Below are 26,153 nucleotides of genomic sequence, written 5' to 3' on the forward strand. Positions count from 1 at the left end.
AAGCATTGCTTCTACCCCTAAATCTCAAACATTCAGAAACTTATTGCTACACTGTGGAGATATAGTTTTGTATCTATCATTTGGATGTTATGGATAAAAACAGCACTTACTCTCTGACCACATGGCCACCAAAGTTTTGGGGTAAGCTTTCTGTTTCTTTTTCTAGAATATCATTAAAGTAGATGCTGAGTTTCACTGTTATTTGCCTTAAGAAATACATCTAGAGAATGCAAGCCTTAAGTTTGAAACAAAAGGTAATGAATAAATTTTGTCAGTATTTCTTGCAATGTGAAAGGTTGTTTCCAAATATTTATTAGACAATAAATCAGTCTAAACAAAAAATCAGATATTTATTAGCAAAAAAATCAGTTTTATCATGATTTTTGACAAATGAAGACAGCAGAAACCTCCAGGACAGAACTGATTGTTTGACAAAGTCCATTACTGAAGTCAGTGAAAAGGTATCTATTGACTTCAGTGTGTTTCAGATCAGGAAGACATTCTCAACTGTTTAATAGATGTCCTTAAATAGTAGACATGATTTGTTTCATCTTCTGACAAAAGAAATGGCAAACACTAAACATGTTGCAACCTCTGGAATACACTCTTAATCTTCCAGAATGTAAAATGAGCAGTAATTTTTGGGGTGTCTCATGATCAGATTTTCCTTAATTATTCCTCAATGAATATTTTGATAATCCTCTATTATGACTGTTTTCCTTCACCCAGACCTGGAAATGGTGCATTAACTGATATGTATACAGTGTGTACTGGTAAGATATTTCATATTGAAATTCATTTGAGGTAATCAGATTCAGTGACCTGATCTGTGGATTCTGTGGAATCCAGACTCTGTGGAGACTATTTCCATTCAAAAATGCTCTATCAAGATATATTTAGCATTAATATGTATTACCATTTAGTGGGTATTGTTAGTGTGGATCATATCATGTATTATGTGAATCATATTTATGTCTATTTTATTATTGTTATAGAGCCTTTCATTATTGTTAATGACCCTTTCAAGAATCTGTGAAATATCTAAAGCTAAAATATAATATTCATTAGCAACACGGGGCTTTTGCTATATAAAAGCACCCTGGGAAAAGAGTGGAAAATAACACTACAAGAAGATTTAAAGAAGTTCCTTGATTTCCTTAGTATATGAAGCAGGAGTCTGTGGAATGCCAGCCACATGTTTCCTGCACTGACACATATATTTTCCTATTGGGACACCATGAGCAACTCATTTCATTTTTGTGTCTTGGGCTAGAAAGTGGGATAATCATACTGAATATCTTTGAGAAATACTTAGAGATTAACTGAAGAAAAAAAAAAATTGTTATTAATGTTTAGTTTCTTATTGTCTGATGGACTTTGAAGAATAACTATAATTTTTGTATTGTGGAACTTCATATAATTCTAAAATGTTTCTTTCAGAACAAAAAAATTGAAGTGCTTTCATCTGTACTTTAAGAATCTTTGTGTAAAAGTTGCTGTCCCTTGTTAATGCAGACTTAATTTTATTCTGAGATAAATTATTGTTTCACACTCAAGTAAATATTCACATGAAACAGCAAAGTTATAAAAACTCTAAGACTGAGCTATAACACAGATTGTGGGCAAGGTGTTCTCCATTTTCATGAACAGTCAAAAAAAAAAGTATACAAAAGGTATTTAAAAAGTGAATATTTAATTTTCACAGCATGCAGAGCATGGAACTGACTCCATTGGTGCTGCTGTTACACACTTTAATTTACCTCTCAGTGTGCCAAGCACTGGTCTTTAAATATGAAGGGCTGTATTTGACAACACAAAGCAACACGTTCATGAGCACCTTAATGTTGAAAAGGCCAGTATTACCTCTCACCAGCATTACCCACATGGCTTGCCAGGGACAAATAGCCCTGATTACCTCCCTAGCCCTGATTACCTCCCATTTGCTTGTGCTCCAACAGCAGATAAAACTTTGTAAAGAGCTCACACCGTCCTGGAAAGTAGAAATCTCTTGGGTTCTTGTATTTTCTGATACAGTTAGAAGAGTTAATAACATTTACCCTTCCTTTCCTTTAGATTCCTATATGATTTCCTGATCATATACATTAGATTAGGGAGGGACACAATCTAGTTCAGTATATAGTTAGCATCAGAACTAAATGACTGATGTAACCTCACTGTAAGAAAACGTCTCTTACAAAGATAGAACTGTATTTGCTGACATCCTTGGAGATACATGAGGTAAAAATAAAACGGTGCATAATAGGTATAAATATGTATATTTTTATTAAATGAGAATGCAATATTTGAAACTATGATTTCAGGATAGGGTTTGAAACTATGATTTTATTATTATTATTATTATTTTCTAGAATATGTTTTCCAGTCTGTTACACTGTTTTTCTAAGCCACCCACCATATATGAATACATTACCAAGATGCAGATCCTTTTCCTTGTGTGGGTGACTTCTCAGTAGCTCTCCTGGACTCAGCCAATATGTAAATTTTAGCATGTGTGTAACAGCTTGCTGAGAGAAAATAACTTTGTGGAGAAAAAATACGTGCTGTAAAAATTGTAAGAGAAGATATTCATAATGATATTTAATTTCTTATAATTTCCTGAACCACCTATTGTCTAACAACTGGTTCCCTACTCTGGAAAATACACAGGCATCCTGTTTTCTAAAGCTGTGTGGTTTCCAATGGTAACTTCACACTAAACATCTAAGAATTATTTTTGAACAAACTAATTTGTCCTCTAATTATGTAAATCATAAATTTACACACATGAATCATCTTACAACTGCCCCAGGCCACTATCTCATGTTAAAAATTTGTATGATTAAACTGCATAGAAAAGAAAAGGAAAATATATATATATATACATATCTAAGATAATGTAACATAAAGCATACTATGTGAATTGCCTAAGTAGTCTAAATCTTCTATCTCAATTCATACCGATTCCTTAACACAATAATAAAAACAAAGCAATAACTCCCCCCCAAAAAAGAACACTTTTTTTTTTTTTTTTTTTTTTTTCAGACTCATTTTAGAGGCCTGAAGAGTCAACAGCATGCTTAGTTTTAGATCCTGCAGGCCAAGGAGACTTAACTCTTCTGTTAAATTCAGTGAAGCCTGAATAGTCAATAGTGAAGCTTGAATTTAACAGAACTTCATTCTGTTACATTTTTGAAATGCTAAATTATGCAGCAATGTAAAACAGAAGGAGAAGTTTTGCTGGCCTAAAATAATTTTTGTGGGAAAAAAAAAAAAAAAAAAAAAAAGGAATGATAAAGTGTTAGTGTTTTCTTCTAGTTTAAATTAATGAGTTTCATAATAGAACTCCTGACATTGTGAACAAATATCTTCTGTGTAATATGTAGCGAGCATAAAGGCAGACATGTAGGTTGTTGCAGCCCCTGAGATTCTGATTCCTGTTTTGTTAGCCATTGTTCCCTACTACAGAGGTTGCACAGTCTACTAACACATACCTGATTTTTTTTCAGAGAAATTGGCTGAGCTACTGGAGAATGCAGAACATCTTTTTCAGGTGCCAGCTTTTATGAAGCTATGCAACCTCTGCTTTCCCATAGTACATTAGTTTGGCAGAGGTAGAAGCACTTAAAGGCAGCCTCTGCTGAGCTTCAGCACCATTGGCATCTCATGGGAATGTAGACAGAGAATCTGCATTCGCTTTTTTTTTTTTTTTTTTGGCATTAGCTCAGTGAGAAATTCAGGGTTTGGTATCCATCCATCAACTACTAATCTCATTTTTTACTGTTTAATATAGTCTTTATTGAGTTCATTATGAGTAAGTTTACAGAGGAAGCAAAAATATTTCCATTTCAACCAGCAGTGCATTTCTTGTAATTCCTAAAAGCATTTTCAGTCACACAGAATTAAATACAATAAATGGCTTTTAGACAATACTGTTCCTCCAGTGTAAGTGGTAAAATACATTCAGATCAGGAAATTCAATTTAAATATTATGTTTGATGAATACGACAACAGCAGAGAGAAAAAGTGTGAGCAGGTATTAATCAGCATAAACCTGGATCCCTAGACAATCCTTCAGTCTGGTTTTACTCAAGTATCTATTTAAGAAATGCAACATTACAATTTAATACCTTAAAAACATTAAGCCAATATTTTTTCCCCCCTGAATCAGAATCTAGGGTGTTATTTGTCTGGTATATGGAAAAATATTGTATGCAAGCTGGCTTTCAACATTTTAAGATTGAGAACTGTCTGGTATTGTCAATTTAAGCATTATCTCTTGACTTTTCTAAGCTGCAAACACACTCATGGTTTTAAATATAATGCCAAATTTTGCCTTTTCTCTCCCTTGTCTTTACCCAATGGTCTTCCCTCTATTAACATGTGATTTTTTTGCTTGAAATAAATTGGTCTATATATTCTGCTGGAAAATATGGACAATAGTTCACGAAATCACAGAATGGTTGAGATTGAAAGGGGCCTCTGGAATCATCTGTTTCACCCCCTGCTCAAGTAGGGACACCCAGAGTTGCTTGCCCTGGACTATGTCCAGGCACGTTATGAAGACCGACAAACTGGGAGACTCCAGAACACCTCTGGGCAACCTATCAATGAGCATATTATAATATACTGTGTTGTGTTACTGATCTAGCAATAATGGTGGTTAAGGACTTCGAGCCATTCTCTTTATGAATTGAAATACTACTTGTGAAAGGGCAGCATTGACACAGCTCTCAAACACTGAGAATTCTAACCTAGGTGGCCATGGAACATGATTTCTATGCCAGTATTCCTTCACAGTCTGTAGCAGTGTTAGACTAGAAGTAACAGTAGCAAATTCAAGTTATGCGTGTGAAAAGTAGTATTTGGGTAATTGTGGTGACCTGGTTAAGCCTGTTGGCTTCCTCTCTGACTGATGTGACAGGACATTTCCAGCGTACTTACTGGGTGTTCTCACCTCATTCTCTGTTCTCTCTTTGACAAGTATCCCTCGGGTCTTGCCTGAGCAGCACCAGGTAAAAACTCCAGGAGCTGCCTTAACTGCCCTGCTGGAGATGTGGACACAAAGATAGAATTTTAGGCTAGCCATGGAGCACCTGACAGAAGATTTGGCAGTAGTAGCTTCTTCCTAATCTGATGGCTGGAAAAGACCAGCATAAAATAGAGAATTCCAGAGAGAATGTATCCTGGAAGATTGGGCATTACAGACTTGTAGGCTGACTTTGCAGACTTTGTCAGTTCTGAATTTCTTTAATGACACTTTTTTCCTTTTTTTTTTTTTTTTTTTTTTTCCTTTCCAGTTAGTTAAGACAATATAGAAATAATAGAAAAAAATAACCAGTGAGGATAAAAACTAAAAGCCAAACTCTTCAATACAGCTTGAGTGAGAGGGAAATGAGTAGAATGGTACCATTAAGTGTTACCAGAAGAATGATTAATCCATAATGATTTGGTGAAGTCGAACATATCTGAAAGAATAGAAGTCAGATCAAGGAGTTTGTACTAATGCCTCCCTTACGTCACAGACAAACACATATAAAGAAAATGCAGTCTTCATACTGAGTCTACAACCCCCCTTCTGGCAAACAATGACTAAGTCTAGAGTGACAACTTTGCCACTCAGACTTCCCACAGTACCCTATCATGCACTGCCTTAATGAGTCTGTGGTTTACTTAAGACTTGAATTTCAGAACCTCATATCTGGCTCATCAGGAATACTGAACTATTGCTTAGGACTTGCACTCAGGGCTTGCAACTTTTACTTGTCACATGATGTGTGACAGTAAAAGACTCAACTCATGAGCAGATTTCTGATTTCATGATGGTGTTAGTATAAGAGACGATTGCTTGTAAACAACCTTTCCATCCACCTCTCCCACTTATCGTTTCCAATCAAATAAAAGGCTCAAACTTCCAGGTTTGTTATAGATTTTCCAGAGTCCTACTGTGTGTTTATTATTTACCGAACTCTCCATCTTCTGACTAATGTTTTCTCCTTTATTTATTCAATCTGACGATTTGAAAAAGTAAAAGTTGTACATCTCCAAAGCTATCTTTCCATAGATATACCCTTAGGACTTCTAGTAGCAAATGGCAGCTTTTCTTTCAGTCCCATTTCAAAGCAAAGTATATATTCTAACTGTAGAAAAAAGAGCTTGTTTTGAGCATGGAATCCAATGATGCCATTGATTGGTTCTGGTATATGTCGTTGGCATGTGAACTTGGACAACCTAATATAAATGTAGTCTAATACATAATAAATACATATGTATTTATTAATACATAATAAAAAGAAAATTTTTATTAACATTTTTGCTTTAAATGGCTGAAAAATTAAACTGGTTGGAAAATAATTGCCTTGAAATCTTTCCCCTGTTTTCAGCCCAGAAAGTATTGATCAGGTTAATTAGATTAATTAGAGCATTATTCCTCTAAAATATGTGTAGAATATTGTCTGCACTAGAAAATTCTGTTGTTTGTGTGAATGGTATAATTGCATATTGCCTACAATACAGAAAAAATGTAGAGTATGTTTACAGCCCTTTGTTACAGTCTGGTATGGACAGACCAGTCCTTGTGTATGCAGATTTCCCTGGCTCTATCAAATAGCACATCTGCAAACATACTTGTTAAGTGTTTGCTTAGCTGTGCAGAGTAAAGGTAATGGTGACACGTAGCATCTTCCTCTTCCTCCACCAAGAAAGTGCCCAATGCTGCCCCAAATTTTTATCCATTTCAAATTTAGACTCCCAAGGTAGCTCTCCTAACATGGAGTAATATACATTGATTCTTCACAAATTCACTGAGAAACTGGAAATGCTTTATTTTCCTATGATTAGCTTGAACTTAGAGTAGAGTGGCACCTCCAAAAGACATTACTGAAAATAAGCATAATGGCAGACAGATTTTTAGTAGGGTTTCTGGAAGATAATACAGCTATTTTTTTTTCACATTTTGGGTGACTATTTGAAAAAGTAGAGAAAAGTACCCTGTGCTGCTTTGCATGAAAGTTGTAAAGATAAGACATTGAGGCAAACTGTGACAGAATCAGACAGAAAGCTGATTCTGTTTTTGTAAATGTTCCCTGTAAATACACATATTTCTTCAAGTACATTTGTCTGAGGACTAGATGTACAACACATATATAAAATATGACACATTTAAACAATTCTGTGAAAGACAATGAAATCTCTCCATTAATATTAGTTACATCTTTTTAATGTTTTGTTTATTATCAGTCTTAAATTGAATGTGCCTACAAGGTCTTTCCCCAACTCCTCAGTGAAACATTATGATACCAGAAATTTAATAGTGGCGTCTTATTTTCAGATCATTTAACCAAATATTTCATTTCAATGAGTTACAGTTTTTCATACTGATGAAGAATAATTGCAATATATCTGCATGGTGAAATTGCAGAAATCAGGACTGAAAATCCTATATAGCTCATCATGACATGAACCAGTTTTATTTTTTGTCCATCACATACACCACACAGTGGGACCCCAGTCAGACTCCAAGAACACAGAACACAGAAATGAATAAATAATGGTAACACTGATAATTCTCAGCTTCACCTGTACAGGAACCAAGACAGGCTTCTTTTTCTCCCCTTGGAAAGGGCTGTAGGGTTGTGCATCTTCCCACATCCAGAAGTTTCAGAATAATTTATGCTGCATCGTTTTAGAAGCAACAGAGATTTCCCTGGACTAATGGCAATCTTTATTTTATTTTATTTTATTTTATTTTATTTTATTTTATTTTATTTTATTTTATTTTATTTTATTTTATTTTATTTTATTTTATTTTTTTCCCTTTCATTGTGGTTGACTAAATACTAAACTATATGAAAATCCTCTGATAGAAATGTAGAAAAGGTCACATAACTAAAACCCCTGATACTTCTCAAGTGTTCAAGTGGCCAGAAGCTGATTTAAGTAGTCCACACAAATTTGATAATGATCATTATTATCAGGTAACTAGAGGACTACTGGGGCAAAGAAGATCCAAATGTGCCACCTCTCCTCTCTCCTCTGGCTAAAGCTGTTAAGATCTCTGCAAGAAAGAGGGACCTACCAGGTCAAGGTCATTAACAGATCTTCCTGTTTCTGGTTAGCCTGACCACAGCCTTAGCTGACTTGGGATGTGTCATGAGGCATCAGCAGAGCAGCCTGGGATAGTGACTCAGACAGGACAAAGTTTTCATATAAATAGTGCTAATGCTGAGAGAAATGGCAACAAGGTTGTGGGTTTAACTGTACAGCATGTGATGGTGAGGCATTAGCAATAATAGCAAACAGCATGGTGTGAACATCAGTCCTTCAGCGGCAACAATGACAGCAATTAATCCTTTTGTTCTGTAACTCTTGGGGTCTCCGGCTCCTTCTGTGAAGTCCTCAAGGAATATGCCCATAAAAAAATGAGAAAATAATCTATGAAGTGTTATGTAATAAAAAGGAAGGTGTTGCTCATCTTCCCCATTTTATCTTCAGGATATGTCTCTGTTTTCCTCAACTTTATTTGAGAATAAATTATTTGAATGACAGATTTTCAGCTAGATTTCTTATTCATGTGGCAATTTTACTGGAATTGCAGTGCTTTTGTGCTTCATTGTCTTCCAGTGTTGTTAAAGAGCACCTAAAGCAGCTAAGCCAGAGATGCTCTGCTGTACCTTCTAATGCTTATGCTGTTTCCAGACTACTGCAGGAAGCCAACACTTTCTCCCTGTTTCATCAGGGAGATGAAACAGTCATATACCAAATCTGAACATATTCTTCCCACAATGATTTCTCTAGGAAACAGAACTATTTCTTAGTCTTATGCCATGTTTTATTTTTTGGCTCGCTGGCTATATTCTGGAGTTACTGTTTTCTATCGACTACTGGACCATTACCATTTTATATAAACCCCATATAAGAATTTATTAGATAAATCATATACATTCTTCACAAGGTTCAGGCTGACCACACTATTACAATTTTAATATAATGATATTTATTTTGCTATCAGTTAAGTAAAAGATTTGATAAGCATGTGAAACAATCTCTTGCATTACTGAAGCAAAAGGTTTTATATCAATAATCAGTCCTTGCATTCAGGGAGCTAATATGTAAATCCTTTCCAAGATCTTATGTGCAGGCTTGTCAGAGAGATAAAAGTATATATTAATGAGGGACTGATTTTTTTCCTTGACATTTTTCTGGCAAACCCAAAGAAATAAGTATTACTGCAGATGGATAAAAGCGACAAACTGAGGAGAAGAGACCAGTCTTACACTTACGTGTTGTCTATTCAGATCACGATTTCTTCCCTGTGTATAAATTATTCTTTTAAAGTGAATCTGTCATCCTCAGGCTGTGTTTTGTTGCCTCCTAATTACTGCTTCTTTCCTCCTTTCCTCTTCCCCCACTATACAACCACTGATTTATCAAATGCTTAACTATATTTGGCAGGAAGAATATAGATCTAAGGTAGCTGAGTGAAGAGGCAAAGTTTCTTCATAGTATTATTTAATGAATCAAACACAAAGTGTATACACATTTTGGCAGGTACACCCACTATATTGACTGTGTACTGCTGCTTGTTGTCACATGAGCCAGCTGCCAAGAAAGTCATGTTTTATTTATCCACTGAATCCAGAAATCTCATCTTTGGGAAATTATGTATATGTCTTCTTCCAATCACCATGGCAGTGAATGTCTTGATATCAGCAAAGACATAAAGAAGTACCTTCCTTGTGTACTTTTTGATAAAGACAAACCCCACAAAGCTGTATGCTCAACTGTTAGAGCCTTGCAAGATTTCGATTCAGAGGTGTTAGTCTCAGCAAATTCTGGGTGTGCTGAGACTGTCTCAGTTCTTCTTGTAAAAACTGTTAGAGGCAAATACTCTATTTATATTTTATACTCAATTTCCCATTTTGCCATTGTAGCTCATTCAACCAGGAGCTGAAAATCTTTGTGAGCCAAATGAATGGCTGTGAGTGGTGTCATCTTCCTTGCACAGGAGATTAATATAAAGTTTGCAGATGGCATGAGATGTCCACGATCAAAAAAAGAGCACAAAATAAAATCAAGATTCAAGAATGACCCTTTTTGTCTTTGTAGGATTTTTATAACCTTATCCCTTTCATTGGGAAAATAAATAAATAAATGAAGTATGGACATTACAGTCCATACTGACTATGGAACATTTTCTTACTTTTCAAAGCAGAAGTTTCACTTTCTACACAGCCTTAATAAAAGGTACATGTACTATAAAATACTTAAGTTTTAACAGCCAATTCAAGGTTGTGCTCCTAAAAACTCTTAAACAATGTAAATGTAATCTACTGCATTCTTGGGATGCAGTAGATTTGTTTCCAATATGATTAATAAATCCCTTTCTGTCTGAGGAAATGAAAAAGAGAGTTAGGAGATTTTGATTTTTATGTATTGGAAAACAGGACAGTTGTAACTTCACTTATTTGTTACACAGCTTCAATAAAAACATCAACAATACAAGTATATACAACATTTTTATGAAATAATGGCTAGTTGGGAGAGAAAAAGAAAAGGAAAACAAACAAACAAAACAGACTGTTCAATGCAATGCAAAAACTTCTTAAGGGTTTTGTACATGTTTGCTAAAGGAAACAACCAAGACATTTTCTGCTTCTCAACAGAGGCCTCTACTTGATTCAGTCATTTTATTTGCTGAAGAAAATAAATTCACTGACTCAGACATTTGAATTCCCAATCCGATGTCTTAACACATGCTTATGTGATATTTGACCATTTAACCATCCTCTCCTCATTTTAAACCCTTTGTTTTAAAAGTTATCTTATATTGATGCCGTCTCTCAGTTACTCAGGGTAATGCAGGCAAAATACAAATGAAGAAGGTGACTATTGATGGCTCAGCTGATTGAGATGTGCAGAAGTCTCTGGTAAGCAAAGCTTGGACCAGACCTTGCACCTGGAGCAAACAGAGTCCAGTGCAAGCATAGCCTTCCAGACACTGCTGGCTCATGTGAGACAAGCGTCAATGTCTCACTGCACACCAAATCTCCATCCTGAATCATCTGCCCTGGATCATCAAGAGTTGACTAAAAGTCCAGATCAGTAATAATTCCAGTTAGAAATCATACCAACATTTATCAGCTTGTGGTTGCACAGATGGTCACACAGGAAGTACTGGGAGAAATAAAGCTCAAATTTCTGAACCACAGATAGGTAACTGCAGAGTGCAGTACTACCACATACAAACACATTTAGGTATTCTCAAAATTACCTATTCATGGCAATACTTTTTCCCCAAGGAAGATAAATGTAGCAGGAGGTTTATTTATTTATTTATTTATTTGTTTGTTTATTTATTTATTTATTTTGCATTACTGGATACATATCAGGTATTTCTGTAATGAAAAATGTAGGAAAATATTATTTAAATAGAGATCCCTCTTCCTGCTACTAGAACATGTGTTTATTGAATACTTTAGATTATTATTCATTGAAGTTCACAAACAGCTCCTCTTCCTTCCATTCTTCAACTTTGTACAACTTTCTTCATTTTCACCTAAAGAAGGATGGACATATCAAAAAAAAAAAAAAAAAAAAAAAAAAAGACTACAAATAGAACACTAAATACTATTTTCATTAAAGGCTATTTTTGAACAAGCAATGCACAAGTTAAAGCTGTCAGTAGAAAGCAAAATATTCTGTGCCACTATCTCAAAGGCAGTAGAGTTTTGAGTGAAAAAGAGCTGCTTTTGAGAAGCTTTACCATTTTGGGCCCCATTAGATTTCCTACATATCTGCATCTTGGCAGAAGCTGTATCTGTTTCTTTCATTTTGTCAGCACTAGCATATATGATGGACATTTCCAATGGAGCTAAAAGAGATGGAATTGTAAAAAGGAGATTCCTACACTCCTGGAAGCAGCTGAGCAGCCCTGAGCAACAAGGAGCAGAAACAAGGCCTCTTGACAACAGAAGGAGACACTTATGCCCCAGCAGCAAACGCTGGAGCACTTTGAAAACATTCTGCATTGAGAAACACTGTTTGTAGGATTTATGAGACAAGCCGAAATGTGGTTATGTTTTTTTTTTTTTTTTTTTTTTTTTTTAAACACACCTTGTCACTCTGAGTTTTCTCCCTTTTAAAATATTTGACTTTATGTTCTAGTAAGACTTAAGTTATCAGTATGAACACTTCTTGTCTTTTTGTGTCTTTTCACAGTAAGAACAAGTGTGTCCTGATACTGCGTTTCTTTGGTCTCAGACCACATGCAGCAGAACTGCTGTGGTGGGACTGAGGATGGTTGTAAATTATTCCTTACACTACAGACTTCCCAGTAACTTGGAAAAAAAAAAAAGAAAAAGTTAAGGACTTTGTTCTAACTTTGGATTTCTTCTGTTTTCTTGAATGTAACTTTCTTTTGTTTTCTTTAAGATTTACTCCTTAATTTTAGGAATTTCAATAAATTGTCCTTATAATATTAGGATATCACTCTAGTCAGCCATGCTCTGACCATATAGGAAAAGATTTTATTCTCAGGATCAGTAAAATAATCTTATCAATTACATAATAACTATAACATCATATTGCACTCTGGCAAATTGTGTTTTACTGTTTAGCTTAGTTTTATGCAGAGGACATATAGCTTTGGCCTGTGCTCTGGTTTTGTGAGGCTGATAAGAATGTCTTGCCAGAGGACTGTTTGCTGCACAAGCAAAAAACATCACAATTACATTACTATCTTTGTAATGCATTAAGAATTATAATGAAACCACACAGCAACAAAGTTTCTATCTCTGCACAAAGAAATCTTTGTTTTATATAGTTTGTTGTACAAACAGGTATGAAGTTGTACAAAGGTATGAAATTAAACATGCTGACATCTCCATCTTAGATGTTTCCTTCTGATTATTACAGCTACTCTTTATTTATAATTCCAGTAAAACTCAACTGCCAGTAATATCAATGGACTATTATTACCTCTGAGTTGGTTTATAGGATTTTGAGATAGCATATCCCACTGTTCTGGATTTTTATCATGATGAATGATGGTATTAGTAAACAAAGAAGATGTCCTCTAATGCAGGGAGTTCATTCTGGACATGGCTGGGTAGCAAGAAAGAGGAATTTAAGAACAGAATTAACATCATGTTAATCATGTTTCACAATAAATACATATATTTGCAAAGAAAATCTGTACAAACTGTACTTCACTAGACTAATAAATACATGTATTTATTTCTGTTGTGCCGCAGTGTACCCCACTTTCAATGCCTCTGCACAATGCTAGTTCTAAAGTGCTATGTCAGCATAATTTGGAGTCTGAGTTTTCAGATACTATTAAGTTCTCCTTTGCTCTTCATCATATGCTCATTGTTTAGGTTTTCTGACACCCTATTTTGAGTAAGGTATTTTATGTACTGTTTAGATTTCCACCATGAATTTCCAGCAGAGGGCAATCTTGTTCCTACGTTGGTGGAACATTTGAGAAATAAACCTACTAGTAAACTGCTGTTCCTTCTGCAGTTCAAAAGGGGGATTAATCCAAGGACATGGACTATGCAATTTTTTTCCTTGTCGTTTACTTAATAAATTTTCAGACACTTCTGGAACTTATCTTAACTTCTCAAAGAATATTTTAGAAACTGCACAAAAATTACATCTGTATGGGCCTTGAGCTGTCATCTATATTACTTTTGTTGTTTTGTTTTTCCAAGACAGGATTGACTACATTATAAAAAACCTTGATTAATATATATTTTTAGAATCTTTAATGTGTGTACATGTGTTACCCAACTGGAATGGTTCTTAGCTGTCCTCATCAATAGAAACACATTTTGAATTTTAAATCTGAATTTCCTTTGCTTTATTTTAAACCCGGTACTTTTTTACCTGATCTGTAGCAGACATAGAAACTTTATTTGCAGCAACAGTTCATTTAATAGAAGTGGGAGAATTGCTTTTAATTGCTGTAGAAAAGGATCTAGTGATAGCACAAGATGACATTTCTGACATTCTGACAGCCTAACTATCTTGTTTTATTAGTTCTTGTGTCCCACACAGTCTGCCTTTCAGCTTTTTTATCCCCCTCCCCCTTCTGCCCCAGCAAATTCTGTTTCCTACACCTATCTTCATCTGGTTGCTTTCTGGATGCCACAGTTACCTGAATCACCTTGTACTGTAGACAATTATTCTCTCCGTCTTATCACAAGTGCTGTGTGACCTTTCTTAGCGTTTGCCATGACTAAGATCACAGCTGGCTGCTTTCACAAAGCAAGTGATTCGCCCACCCAGCTGAATCATGGGCTGCCTACAAATGATTAATGAGCGGCTGGTTTGCTAATACAATTAGTGACAACGATAAGGAAGATAGTAATGTCAACACTTGTCAGTTACAGGGAAATTGTTTTTTTCTGAACTCAGCATGACAACAGCAGCACAGGAGTTGGCTTCTACTGTCAGCCTCAGCCTCAAGTTAAGTCTTAGAGTTCCTAGAGCCAGTATAAAATCTTCGGTACTTCAAGTCAGTTGAGACCTTCTGTGCTGGGAAAAAGTGGTGGCTGTTTGGGTGTAGGGTATTTTCCCTTTCTACACACTGCTTGGGATGCACGAGGAAGAATAGCTGCAGCCTCTCCAGCTTACATCTGTACATTTAAAGGGGGCTTACAAAAAAGATGGAGAGTGACTTTTTTCATAGGCAGCTAGTGATAAGACAAAAGGGAATGGTTTTAATCTAAGGGAGATGTGGTTTAGATTTTATTTTAGGGGGAAGTTCTTTACTCAGAAGTTGTTGAGACAGGTTGCCCAGAGAAGCTGTAGATGCCCCATCCCAAAAGGTGTTCAGGATCAGGTTGGATGAGGCTTTGAGCAACCTGGTCTAGTAGGAGGTGTCAACCTGTGGCAGGGAGGCTGGAACTAGATCATCTTTAAGGTCCCTTCCAACCCAAGTCATGCTACTATTCTGTGATTTACTATAGCTGCAGGAAGATTCTATGAATTTGTTAAAATTTTGACAGATCTTGGCTACTGCTGTTTGGTTTTGCACAAATTGGACTAAGTTACAAACATGCACCGTTGATTGTGATGAATCTCACTTCAAAATTCACCAAGACTCCAGTAAAACAGTATCTCAACCATTCTTACTAGTCAGGTTACTAGATTTGTCATTCATAAGTAAGTGCAATTCATACCTAAATACACTAGCTGGTGCTCAACGCTAAGCTGTGCAATAGCCAGGAATGTATTCCCATTCTGATTTGTAAATCTTTACACTGTTTTTTGTCTCTGCCAGTTGTCAAGGTCTTTCACCTCAAGGGGCAAAGCAGTGCGTGTTTGTATAAGCATGTGTGCATGTAGGGGAACTGCTTACTTATTTGGACAAGTTTTGAGTCACTGGCATGTGGCATGGCATAAAGGAAAGAGTTCATAAAAATGTGAGATGGAAAGAATTTAAATGGAACAAAATTTAGAATTCTCCTGTTTAGATGGAAAATATAAAAATATCTCATTACCACCATACAACATGGTAGTATGTTCTGATACTTTTCATGTTTGTCACTTCTCTGTCACTTCTGAGGGACAGAGAAGAACCAAGAAACATTGACACTTTACTAAGCAACAAGAAAATACCTGTGAATTGTCTCAGAGAAATTAGGGAGGGCTCCTCTAAAAAGGTGATGCAGCCATTAACTCAGCTGAAGTGTCTCTATACCAATGCACGTATAATGGAAAATGAGCAGGAGTTGGAAACCACAGCATGCTCACAAAACCATGACCTAATTGGTATCACAGAAGTGTGGTGGGACAAATCACACAACTGCAGCACTGTAATTGAGGGCTACAAGCTTTTCATAACAGAGAGGAAAGGAGAGATAAGGATGTTTCCCCCTATGTTAAGGAGTGGATACATTGCAAAGAGCTACCTCAGAAACAACCACAAACAGGTTGACAGCCTCGGAGTAAAAGTTAAGGACTGGACCAAAAAGGACTCTGTATGGTTGGGGTATATTACAGGCTGCCTGATCAAGGGAACCCTGTTGCTGAGGCCTTCCTGCTTCAGCTACAAGAAGCACGATGCTCACACACTCTCATCCTGATGGGGGATTTCAGACACCTGGATGTCTGCTGGGAAAGCAGCGTAGCAGGCTGCAAGCAATCCAGAAAACTCCTGGAGTGTGTTGAGGATAGCTTACTGGGCCAGAAATTCACAAACCGATCAGAGGAGAAGTGTTACTGGACGCAGTGCTCACCAGTGCAAATAAAGTCATGAAAGAGTTTAAGACTGGTGGCTGTCTGGGCTGCAGCACCTACCCCCTGGTTGAATATTTGATCTCAAGGAATATATACCTGGCAAAGAGCAAAGTCAGTGCTCTCAACTTCTAAAGAGAGAACTACCACATGCTTTAGGAATAGTGAATGAGAAATTGATGATGGATTCAAAGAATAACAGGAAAGAATTCTGTAGTTACATGGGTCAAAAAAGAAAGGCCAAGGAGACTGTACCCCTTCAGATAAATTAGAAAGGAGTAATGGTAACAATAGATGTGGAGGAGGCTGAGGTGCTCAACAAATACTTTGTGTCTTGCCATTCTTCAATGGCAGTCAGGCATCTCATGTCACTGCATCAACAGAGAGGCCAGCAGGTTGAAGAAGGGGATTGTCCCCCTCTGCTCTGCATCTTGTGAGGCCTCACTTGGAGTACTACATACAGATCTGGGGCCCCCAGCACAAGGATGTGGACCTGCTCTAGCAGAGCAGGAAGGCCATGAAGTTGATCAGAGAGCTGGGGCACCTCTTCTGTGAAGACAGCCTGAGAAAGCTGGGGATGTTCAGCTTGGAAAAGAGAGAGCTCTGGGGATACCTCACTGTAGTCTTCTGATACTTAAAGGGGGCTTAGATGGAGAGTGTTTTTATACATGCAGATAGTGATAGGACAAAGGAGAATGGTTTTAAACTAAAAGAGGAGAAATTTATGTTAGATATCGGGAAGAAATTCTTTACTCAGAGCACCCTCTGAGTACCAGCAAAGTATTGGACCAGGTTTCCCAGAGAGGTTGTGGATGCTCTGTCACTAAAGGTGTTTAAAGCCAGTTGGTCGGGGTTCTGGATAACTTGATCAACATGGAGCCAACATGGGATCCCTGCCAATGTTGGGGATGTTGGAACTAGATGATCTTTGAGGTCCCTTCCAACCCAAGCCATTCTATGATTCTATGATTCTACGATTCTATGATTCTATGATTCTATAATTTCTTACAGAGTTGAAATCAAGCAGCTTGTATGTGATATGTTCTGTAAACAAGCTTGCTGATGTCCCCGTAAAATAAAGTTTGCATGTCGTATAAAATGCCTCATCCTAGTTTTAAGTAGGTTCAAGAAAAAGCAAATGGGAAAACTACTCTCAGTTTTTGAAGTAAATAGGAAGGATCTTGCACTAACAGAGTATGAGTAAAGCATCTCTATAAAAACCTGAGTTTGGATCAGAACAATGCCATACTTGACTGACAAACTACCTTACCATGTATCATAACTTTGAGATAAAGCTACTTAATTATTTCAGCTTTAATAAAGCAACAACAACATCAAAATATTAATAGCCCCAAAACATAAAGTAGATTGCAATATTTGTAAGTCATCTTCTAGAAATTAATGATCTACTAGACATCTACTAGATATCAATTGTATAGGCATCATCTCACTGTAGGGGTGTTTTCTACGTCCTTGTGCTTAGTGACAGCATGAGGAGAACAGATGTTAAGAAGGCTGGCTGGTTCTTTATTAGTTATTGTTGGCAATGATGCAGTTCAGATTCAAGTCATACGTACACAGCCTGGCTAAATGATGCTTTTCTAGTTCTCTGTTCCCTGCATACAATTCTTTTTGCTCTCTCTCCCCACCCCCATCATGATTTTTACCCTTGGAAGCTCTCACTGAAAATGCTATTTTCATGATTTTGAAAGATACTACTTAAACCTTCATGTATTTGTCCAGTTGAAAAATTTGCAAATGTGTATTTCCTTGCAGGGTAAGGAAAATCTTATGTCAGCCTTAACTTTTCACACTGGTTAATAGATCATAAGGCTATAGGAAATATGCAAGTCCAGGGGATTTCCTGAGTTCAAGGAGCAGCATGTTGCTCCAGCCTTTATGCAGACAGAGATAATGACAAGAGAAAATTATTCTTGGGAAAATTCTTACATTTTAGTCAAGCAAAATCCTCAATGCAAATGTGTTTTAAATTCAAAGGGATGTCTTGCTATCTGTTGTGGTTCATGAAAATGAAAGGAAAATGAAAGCCTCACAGAAATAAGATATTGACCTGAGTACACATGCAAGGATCCTGTTAAGCTCCATGGTAGAGGCAGGATCCTCCATCATGAAAAGAAAATTTATTTCCTGAAGAGTTTGGCTGATCCAGGGACTTACAAGTCAAAGTAGGGATTATGTTAATTTTTGGTGAGGTATACCCCAAGGTATACCTTCTCAGAAGATTTACAGATTGGTATAAGCCCTCTTTGGCTGGCCTTGCTACTGATGCCCAAATTGGATGGAAAGAACTTGTTTCAGGGCCATAACTAGGAAAAGTACCTTATCAGCCAGTCTATTATTTTTACTAATAACATGTCCAAATTTCTTGTGTGGTTCTACAGAGTGTTAGACTGTCATCTTGACAGGATGTATACTATATAATAACACTTCATACATACATCTCATGGAATTTTATAAAAAGGCTTAAAGCCAGCTACAACAACCAAGAAAAAAACTTTGCATAGAAAAATCTTGCACTGTATAGAAATGGAAAAGGAAAAAGGAAAAAAAAAAAAAGAGAGAAAAAAAAAAAGCCTTGCAAATCTGTAGTACTGCCTTTGATTCTGCATGTAGAAATTCATGAGGAGAGAACAGAAGGAATTCAGGAGTTGCCCAATATGGACAAAAGTTGGGCTGATAGATACATGTTAGCTTGGCATTCAGATCAAGGGTAACCTCTAGGAGACATGGGAGTTAATGTGGGTTCCAAACCTTCCACATTTTGACATGGACTTGTTGGAAGGACCACAGATAAGAAAAGTGATGTAGCTCAGATATTTAATTGTTAAACATGCAGCAGGCTTGTGTTATGTTTATTTCTTTATATCCTTTTATTTCTGGCTTTGTACCTCAAAGTCTGTCTTTTCTTGTTCTTAAAACAAAACAAAAAACAAAACAAAACAAACCAAACAAAAAAAAACTTTATTCTTCATCTCAGCTGGTATTAGAGGTCAGGTGTTATGGGTCAAAGTTGGTAAAATTGGTGAGATGATGTACCCAATCTTTTCAATAGTAACATAAGCAAATGAAGTGGAAAGTGTGAGCAGCCTGAGAAACATACATCTCAAAACATATTTAGGGGACAAGCACCAAAGGAACTATTGTCAGCATTCCTACCTCATCCCCCCCTTTTTTTCTCCTTTTTCTTCTAAAAAGCAGCTGACAGAATGACTTGCATAGCTCTCAGCAAGCTATAGGGTATTATAATGGCTCCATAGGAGATACATCCTGGTAGTATTGCTCTGACTTTCTTGAAAGGCTTGTTCTGTCCTGGCACTGCCCCGATTAAGGAAGAGAAAAACAACTCTGTGAAAGCCAGCTGTTCCCCTCAAAATCCCAGGTGCAGCAAGTCCCTCTCTGCCTTTGATCTTTTCCTCTGTTTTGTAGTATTTTCTCCAATGCACCTCAGGGCTGTGATCACTGGACGTTCTAAAGAGGAAATCAATGGGCATAGATTTACAATTCTTCAGTGTAAGTTTTTAGACCTGAATTACATTTCAGTGAAATTCATCCTCTGCAGGGAGTCAACAAAAAGTAACTTTGGCTTATTAGTGTGCCCCCACAGTTCCCACTGATGTCAGGGAGAGTCTGGGAACAAAAAGAATAAAGTACCTGTAACTCATGGGTCTAGTGATATTTCTATAATAGGAACCAGAAGGATTAAATGTGGGTACAAACTGAAATGAGAGCATATGGGGAACTGCATGGGGATAGCAATAATCAGTGTCAACCCAGCTGAGTTTCCCCAGGGAATAATTTGACCCTCTATTTTTGCATTCAAATACAGAGGTAGAAAAATAAAAGAATCAAAGAAGTTAAAGTAAATGAAGACATTATGAAAAGGGATAATTGTTTGTGCTGTACCTCCAGCACAGGGGAAGAGCACGTGGGAAGGACTGAAGAGCTACACTCGATACTTTTGTCAATTCCTTCATCTGCTTTTAACAGTGTGAAATGCCAATTTGATCATGCAGGTGGTGAAAATTATGCCTAGAGGGATGCAGGGACAAACTCTCACCATGGTGCACAGCAGCCCCAGAGTCAGGTATGCTGGCGCAGCTTGCTGTGTTTCTGCTTACACTGGAGGATGCTGAGTCCTATAGAGGACCCCTTCTCTACCTCCATGCTGAAGTCAAGATACCAAGCAGGAGTGGGGTTGCTAGGAAGCAGCACAGCTCCCTGTGCCTGGGGTATTCCTCGTCAGTCTCAAAATATAACAATGTATCTAGCATTCTAGTCAAGATGTGAAATAAATCAACCTAAGAAAGGGTTAGCTCTTGCTCTACTCATGGCCATGGAAGGATGGGAGTAGGGGCATTCATACAGAAGCTCAGGCCCTTGCACAGGGCTGCCATTAGGACAACTCTTGGGCTCTATTCACTGGAGGCTACCAAAATCTGTCTCTCTCTTCCTCCCAGTATGAGGAGGAATTTGCAGTAACAGAAGGTGTTAAACACATTAAAACATCATAATAGCCTGCTCCTGACCAAAAAAAAAAAAAAAAAAAAAAAAAAAGTGGCACACTAAGACCTGCTGTGTCTCTGAAGATGATTTGATGATTTTATAAAGGGCAGAATCATTATGCATTTATCAGAAGGCCACTGATGGTGACAGGGCTCTGATCTGTGGTCCAGAGTTGCAGTGCAGGATGCTGCTGCCTGTGGGTTCCTGCAGAAAGCAGACCAGACAATTGACCTTTGGCTGCAGAATACCCAATCAAGAGTTTCTTAGTTGTAAAAAATGAGGGCTTAAAGAAAAAAAATTGTATTTCGGGTCAAGTCTGGTCCACCTCTGATCTGAGGGACAATAAACTGTTCCTAACAGCAAGCTGTGCTCTGCAACAATATCCAAAGCTTTATGCCCCCAGACTTTACTTTATTCTGCCTTTTGCAAAGTGTAGTGGTCAGACACCTCTCTGAAAGTAGAAGTTATGAGCAAGTAACAATAGGATTCTATAGACATCCGAAATACCAGTGGCTTAATTAGAACTTAAATTTTCTGGGCCTCCTGAATTTTTCTCCATACCTTTCCTGAAAAATACAGAGCAAATAAAGTTAGGTAGGAAATTCACAATGATGTCAATAATACGTGATAATGTTACTCTGTCTTAAATCCTTCACTGAAGGGTGAAAAGAAGGTAGATAAGGAATTCCTTTCCTTATTCCTTTCCAATTACCTTTTTAACAGGAATGTTTCACAAACATCATAACATAACACAGACAACAACGCAAACAGAATAAATATTTCAAACATTTATATGGCACTTTTTCACTCATTTCCTCTTTGCTCCACTGGTAGTCAACACAGTTTCATCTTGTTTGTGATCCAATCCCTATTTGTATTTTTAGGAAATATATAAAGGTTTTGCATTCATTTGAGTCCTCATCCAGGATCAAAAAGATATGTCTAAATTTTTTAGTACACCAAAAAAAGCTGGTACTGAGTTGTAAATGACAAGTTTTCTGAAGCAACTAGCCTATTCTTAGAAATATATGAGGAAAAATTCTTATTCTTCTACCTGGTGAAAGCATGTGGGGGAGAAAATGATCCTAGTCATGCTTTTTTATTTTCTGATCTCTTAATGCTTGAAAACAAGTATGAAAGAGCTAGAAATGTACTTTTCCTAATGGCAGATTAATGCATCTTCAAATTAGTTGTGGGGGATGGGAAATATTTAAGGGACTTAGTATTGCTAACGGTTATCTCTGACCTAAATCATTTAGGATATGGTAATTCACATTAATTACTAAGAGGATTTAAAGTCTCTTTTACTCAGCAGTAAAAGGCTGGGACGTGTTCTCATGTTGTAATAAATACAAGGCTTAATCCATTAAGAACATGGCAGAAGCTACATCTCAGTTGTAATAGGTTAGTTAGCAAACACGTACATGTAGAATATAAATATCTATAAAAAAGTCATCAAGTCTTCATTAATCCATACTTTATAGTGTTCACAGAAACAAATGTTTGGTGGTTTTACAGCACACCTTGGTGCTAGTGGGTGGCCATTTCTGAGACAGACTACAATTTTTCCTACCAGAGACTGGTAGGAAATGCAGTCTACTTTCTGAATGTTGTTGAATTAAGCAAATTAAAGAAAAAAAATACCATATAGCACAGAAAAAGGAGGATGCTGATCTCTTCAGAAAGGGTTCAGGGGAGGGCCACCCACTAGCACCAAGGTGTGCTTGTTCAGCCCAGAGTAGAGAAGGCTCTGGGGTGACCTTATTGCAGCTTTTCAATACTTAAAGGGGGATTATAAAAAAGACAGAACAACTTTTTGCTCAATCAGATAATGACAGGACGAGGAGAAAAGGTCTTAAATTAAAAGAGGGGAGATTTACATTACAGGTTAGGAGGAAGCTACTCACAATGATGGTGGCGAGGCACTGGAACAGGTTGCCCAGAGAGGTTGTGGATGCCCCATCCCTGGAGGTGTTCAAGACCAGGTTAGATGATGAGGCCCTGAGCAACCTAGATCTAGTGGGTGGTGTCCCTGCCTAGATGGAAGGGGGTTGGAACTAGATGATCTTTAAGGTCCCTTCCAACCCAAGACATTCTATGATTTTATGACACTATGACAGTATGACTTGCTGTGTTTATGCTGTAAGGTTCATGTGTTAGACACAAAAATCTTAGGGAGTGCTCATCTTTTAAGGAGGCTGCCATATTCAAATCACCTTCAAGCAGGGATATTTTTTCAGGACTAATGAATTAACTCTGCTGTGTATTTTTGCTGTATTTCAGAACAGATAACAATCGCCTTCACAGTGTCCATGGTGATTGGACTGGTGATTGGAGGGATAATCTGGGCCTTGTTCACTTGTTTGTCCCGTCGCAGAGCTAGTGCTCACATTTCCCAGGGGAGCTCTTCAGCTTTCAGTCGTCGGTCCAGACCTGCCTCCCACAGCCAAACTACTGGCAGGACTGGATTTTACCGTAACAGCAGCTGTGAACGTCGGAGCAACCTCAGCCTGGCCAGCCTCACATTCCAGCGGCAAGCCTCCTTGGAGCAAGCCAACTCGTTCCCTAGGAAGTCAAGCTTCCGTGGGTCCACCTTCCACCCTTTTCTGCAGTGCCCTCCCCTCCCTGTGGAGACGAACAGTCAACTGATCACCCTCACTCCCACCAACACAACCACAACCTTTGTGGGAAGCACCACCAACAGCTTAAGTCGACCTGAATTCCACTGGTCTAACAACAGCCTCCGCATCTGCCACTCCACACAAACCCCTCCTCCTGCCTATGAAACCATCATAAAAGCATTCCCGGACTCTTGAGCCAGGTCCTTGTTGCAAATACACATGGACATTTTAGGAAGAACCACAAATGTCTCATTTTTTGTGCATGCTGAAGATCTCTAAGAAGTCTCCAGCTGCTCTGACACATTGCAGAGGGGACGTACATTGCCAGGAGGCGGGTAGTGCTGATTTCTTAGAGCACTATGTCCCACTGTCCAAGGAATCACTCATCTTTGCGCTGCCAGCTCTGATTTACTGCCTTACAACATGCTTACATATTTCTATCTCTGTAATGTAACCATTGTATCTTTTTCTTTATAGAAAACAAAATGTTGCTGCACTTAAGAAAAAAAAAAAAAAAGGAAAGAAAGAAAGAAAAAAAAAAGGATAATTTCTTCAAGAAATATGATTCTAGGAATTACTCATATACAGATTTCTGCAAATGTCACTATTCTGTTCCTTTTTTTTTTTTTTTAAACAAACAAACAAACAGACAGACAAAAACAACAAACAAATAAACAAAACACATGTTCTGGTTCTATGTATTTTTCCAAGGATATTAAACTTTCAGTGAAAACCTCCTATTAACCAAATTCTTGCTGTAACCTCAGAACAGCTTCTAAGGAAGAAACCTTATACAAAGACCCCATAGGAGATTTGACATCACAGTCCAGTCTGTGATAATAGGTATCCTGTTCTGCTGATTGTAAAGGACCTTAAAACACTCTATATTAGGGCTGTTTGTATGAAATTCCCCACAGCATGGGTGAGATATACTATGTTTCATGTAAAAAGAAGTTTCAAACAGCATAGCAAATGCTTGGCAACAATTATAAAGATTTTTCTGCCTGCAGCCTGCAGAACACATAGTCATTTTAACATTTTAAAAACCAGTAAGATTGTATGACAGCAGAAATCCTGATATTTCATTTTATAGTTCTGGTTATCAAGATAAGCATTTCATGAATGATAACTTTTTAATTTTATTTATTTATTTTTAATTAAGTTACCTGTTTTGCTATGGGATTGCTCATTTCCTTATTTCAAATTTTATTTCTCAAATTTTACCATAGTTTGATTCTTCCTGGCAAGTTATTCACTGAAATGTATTTCACTAACACAGAAATTTAGACATCTATAGATGAATACTGGGATTGTACAATTAGCTAGAATATAAAGATAAAGATGGAATATTTACTTAAGGTTAACTTGACTGTTAATACATGTATTATGTCAAGCTAACCTCTGGTTTAGTAGAGACTAATTGCACCAATGTGAGAAGTTCAGGATTTAGAAATAGCACAGACAGATGGGGACTGATTTAGGTTTTATTATATCTGTTTCTTGATAAGTATTTCATGCTCAAATAAAGGGAAAAGAATTTCCATAAGTAGAAGAACAGTCCTTCTTCTTGCTTAGAAATAAGCCTTTTATTCCTAAAAGTGTTGGGCAACTACCAGTTGCAGAACCCCTGAATATGAGTAGTTCGCTCCTGTGCTTCAGTAGAGAGCCTGAGTCCTCATCTTTCCTCTGGGAGGGACGAGGATTCAGCAGCTTTCTAGAATAAGCAAAATGTTTCATATTTTACTTTGCAGGCTTTTGGTATCTAGCAGCATGCATCTCTCTACAGAGTTCAGCATCCCTCAAGCAGCACCACTACTGCAATCTTCCAGCTCCATACCTTTCCACTTGCAAATATTGCTACATTGAGCTTGCAAGCATTAGTTATTATAAGCTACAATTATTACTTATTGTAAAATCAAATTATTTTGCGTTTATGTACTGACTGTTTTTTGTTGCTTTATTTTTAGCGTGCAACATTTTCCCTTCTAGAGGGATGTATGTTATTGCTAGAAGAAAACCACTTAACAGCGTTTACAGAGTTTCACTGCAGACACTATGGGTTCTAGTACACTGAAGACTTACTGATAAGACTGTAAAACTGCATTTGTCTGATCACAGACTATGGACTTAAAACAATAGTCCTATGGAGAAAGAAAGTTGTGTTATTTTGTTCTCTAATAATATTTTTTAATTTACAGTTTTATCGAGTCTGGTGAACTTCATTGCATTCACAAGTACTTTTACAGTGTGCTGGAACTAGAATAAGTGAAGCCACCTATTCTGACATGCCTACAAGCAGCTGTTTAAGCCTGCTCCCTTTCTTTACTGAGTTTGGTGGACTGTTTGAAAAGACAACTTGGCCCAGAGACAACTTGGTGTGTACCCAGGAGGCCAAAACTGCTCATTCCTTGAAATAAATCATTTTAGACAAGTGATTTTTTACTTCCAGTTTATAAATGCACATTACATTATAGTAGAACTTTCCACAGCATATTATTGCTTGTATTATACTATATTTAGTAATCAATGTAGAAAGGGAAGCTTAAATGTACTGTATTTTTTTCTTCCTGAAATCTGCACTGGATATCAAAATATTTTTTATGTCCCCCAGATTAGGGGGATTAAAAACACAGGTTGTTTTATGCCTAATCTGTTTGGCGGTCAGATACCAGTTTAAAAAATATCTGAAATGAATGTTTTGCAAGCTCTGTAGAGGTTTCAGAATGTGAAATAAAGATAGATGTTACAATCACTCTCTCTTTCTCT

At 37.2% G+C, this 26,153-nt stretch overlaps 2 protein-coding genes and 1 long non-coding RNA gene across 3 annotated transcripts in view; 2 read left to right on the forward strand and 1 right to left on the reverse strand.

The window, feature by feature from the left end:
• MYCT1 (MYC target 1) lies at positions 1-26,139 on the forward strand. The gene is made up of 2 exons (XM_005024789.6): positions 1-141; positions 23,050-26,139. Exons 1-2 carry the CDS (start codon positions 90-92, stop codon positions 23,580-23,582), a joined length of 585 nt encoding a protein of 194 aa, XP_005024846.1. The 5' UTR covers positions 1-89; the 3' UTR covers positions 23,583-26,139.
• The window catches only part of VIP (vasoactive intestinal peptide), a 48,783-nt gene continuing 22,637 nt past the window's right edge, over positions 8-26,153 (forward strand). Inside the window, exon 1 of the mRNA XM_038177229.2 lies at positions 8-141. Coding sequence (XP_038033157.1) covers positions 122-141 — 20 coding nt within the window. The 5' untranslated portion in view covers positions 8-121. The remainder of the gene's footprint in view (positions 142-26,153) is intronic.
• Positions 10,353-14,277, reverse strand: LOC110353678 (uncharacterized). Its single transcript, XR_002404435.4, has 3 exons — positions 14,159-14,277; positions 12,976-13,101; positions 10,353-11,554 (listed from the first exon to the last, which is right to left on the reverse strand). It is a non-coding gene; the product is annotated as an uncharacterized lncRNA (long non-coding RNA).

The sequence above is a fragment of the Anas platyrhynchos genome, chromosome 3 (genome assembly GCF_047663525.1).
Source record: "Anas platyrhynchos isolate ZD024472 breed Pekin duck chromosome 3, IASCAAS_PekinDuck_T2T, whole genome shotgun sequence".
NCBI lineage: Eukaryota > Metazoa > Chordata > Aves > Anseriformes > Anatidae > Anas > Anas platyrhynchos.

Excerpts from the sequence above, each read along its gene's own strand:
- MYCT1 (XM_005024789.6), top strand. The coding sequence starts at position 90 with ATGGATAAAAACAGCACTTACTCTCTGACCACATGGCCACCAAAGTTT. Across the intron at positions 142-23,049 it reads ATGGCCACCAAAGTTTTGGG|AACAGATAACAATCGCCTTC; the intron begins GTAAGCTTTCTG and ends GCTGTATTTCAG.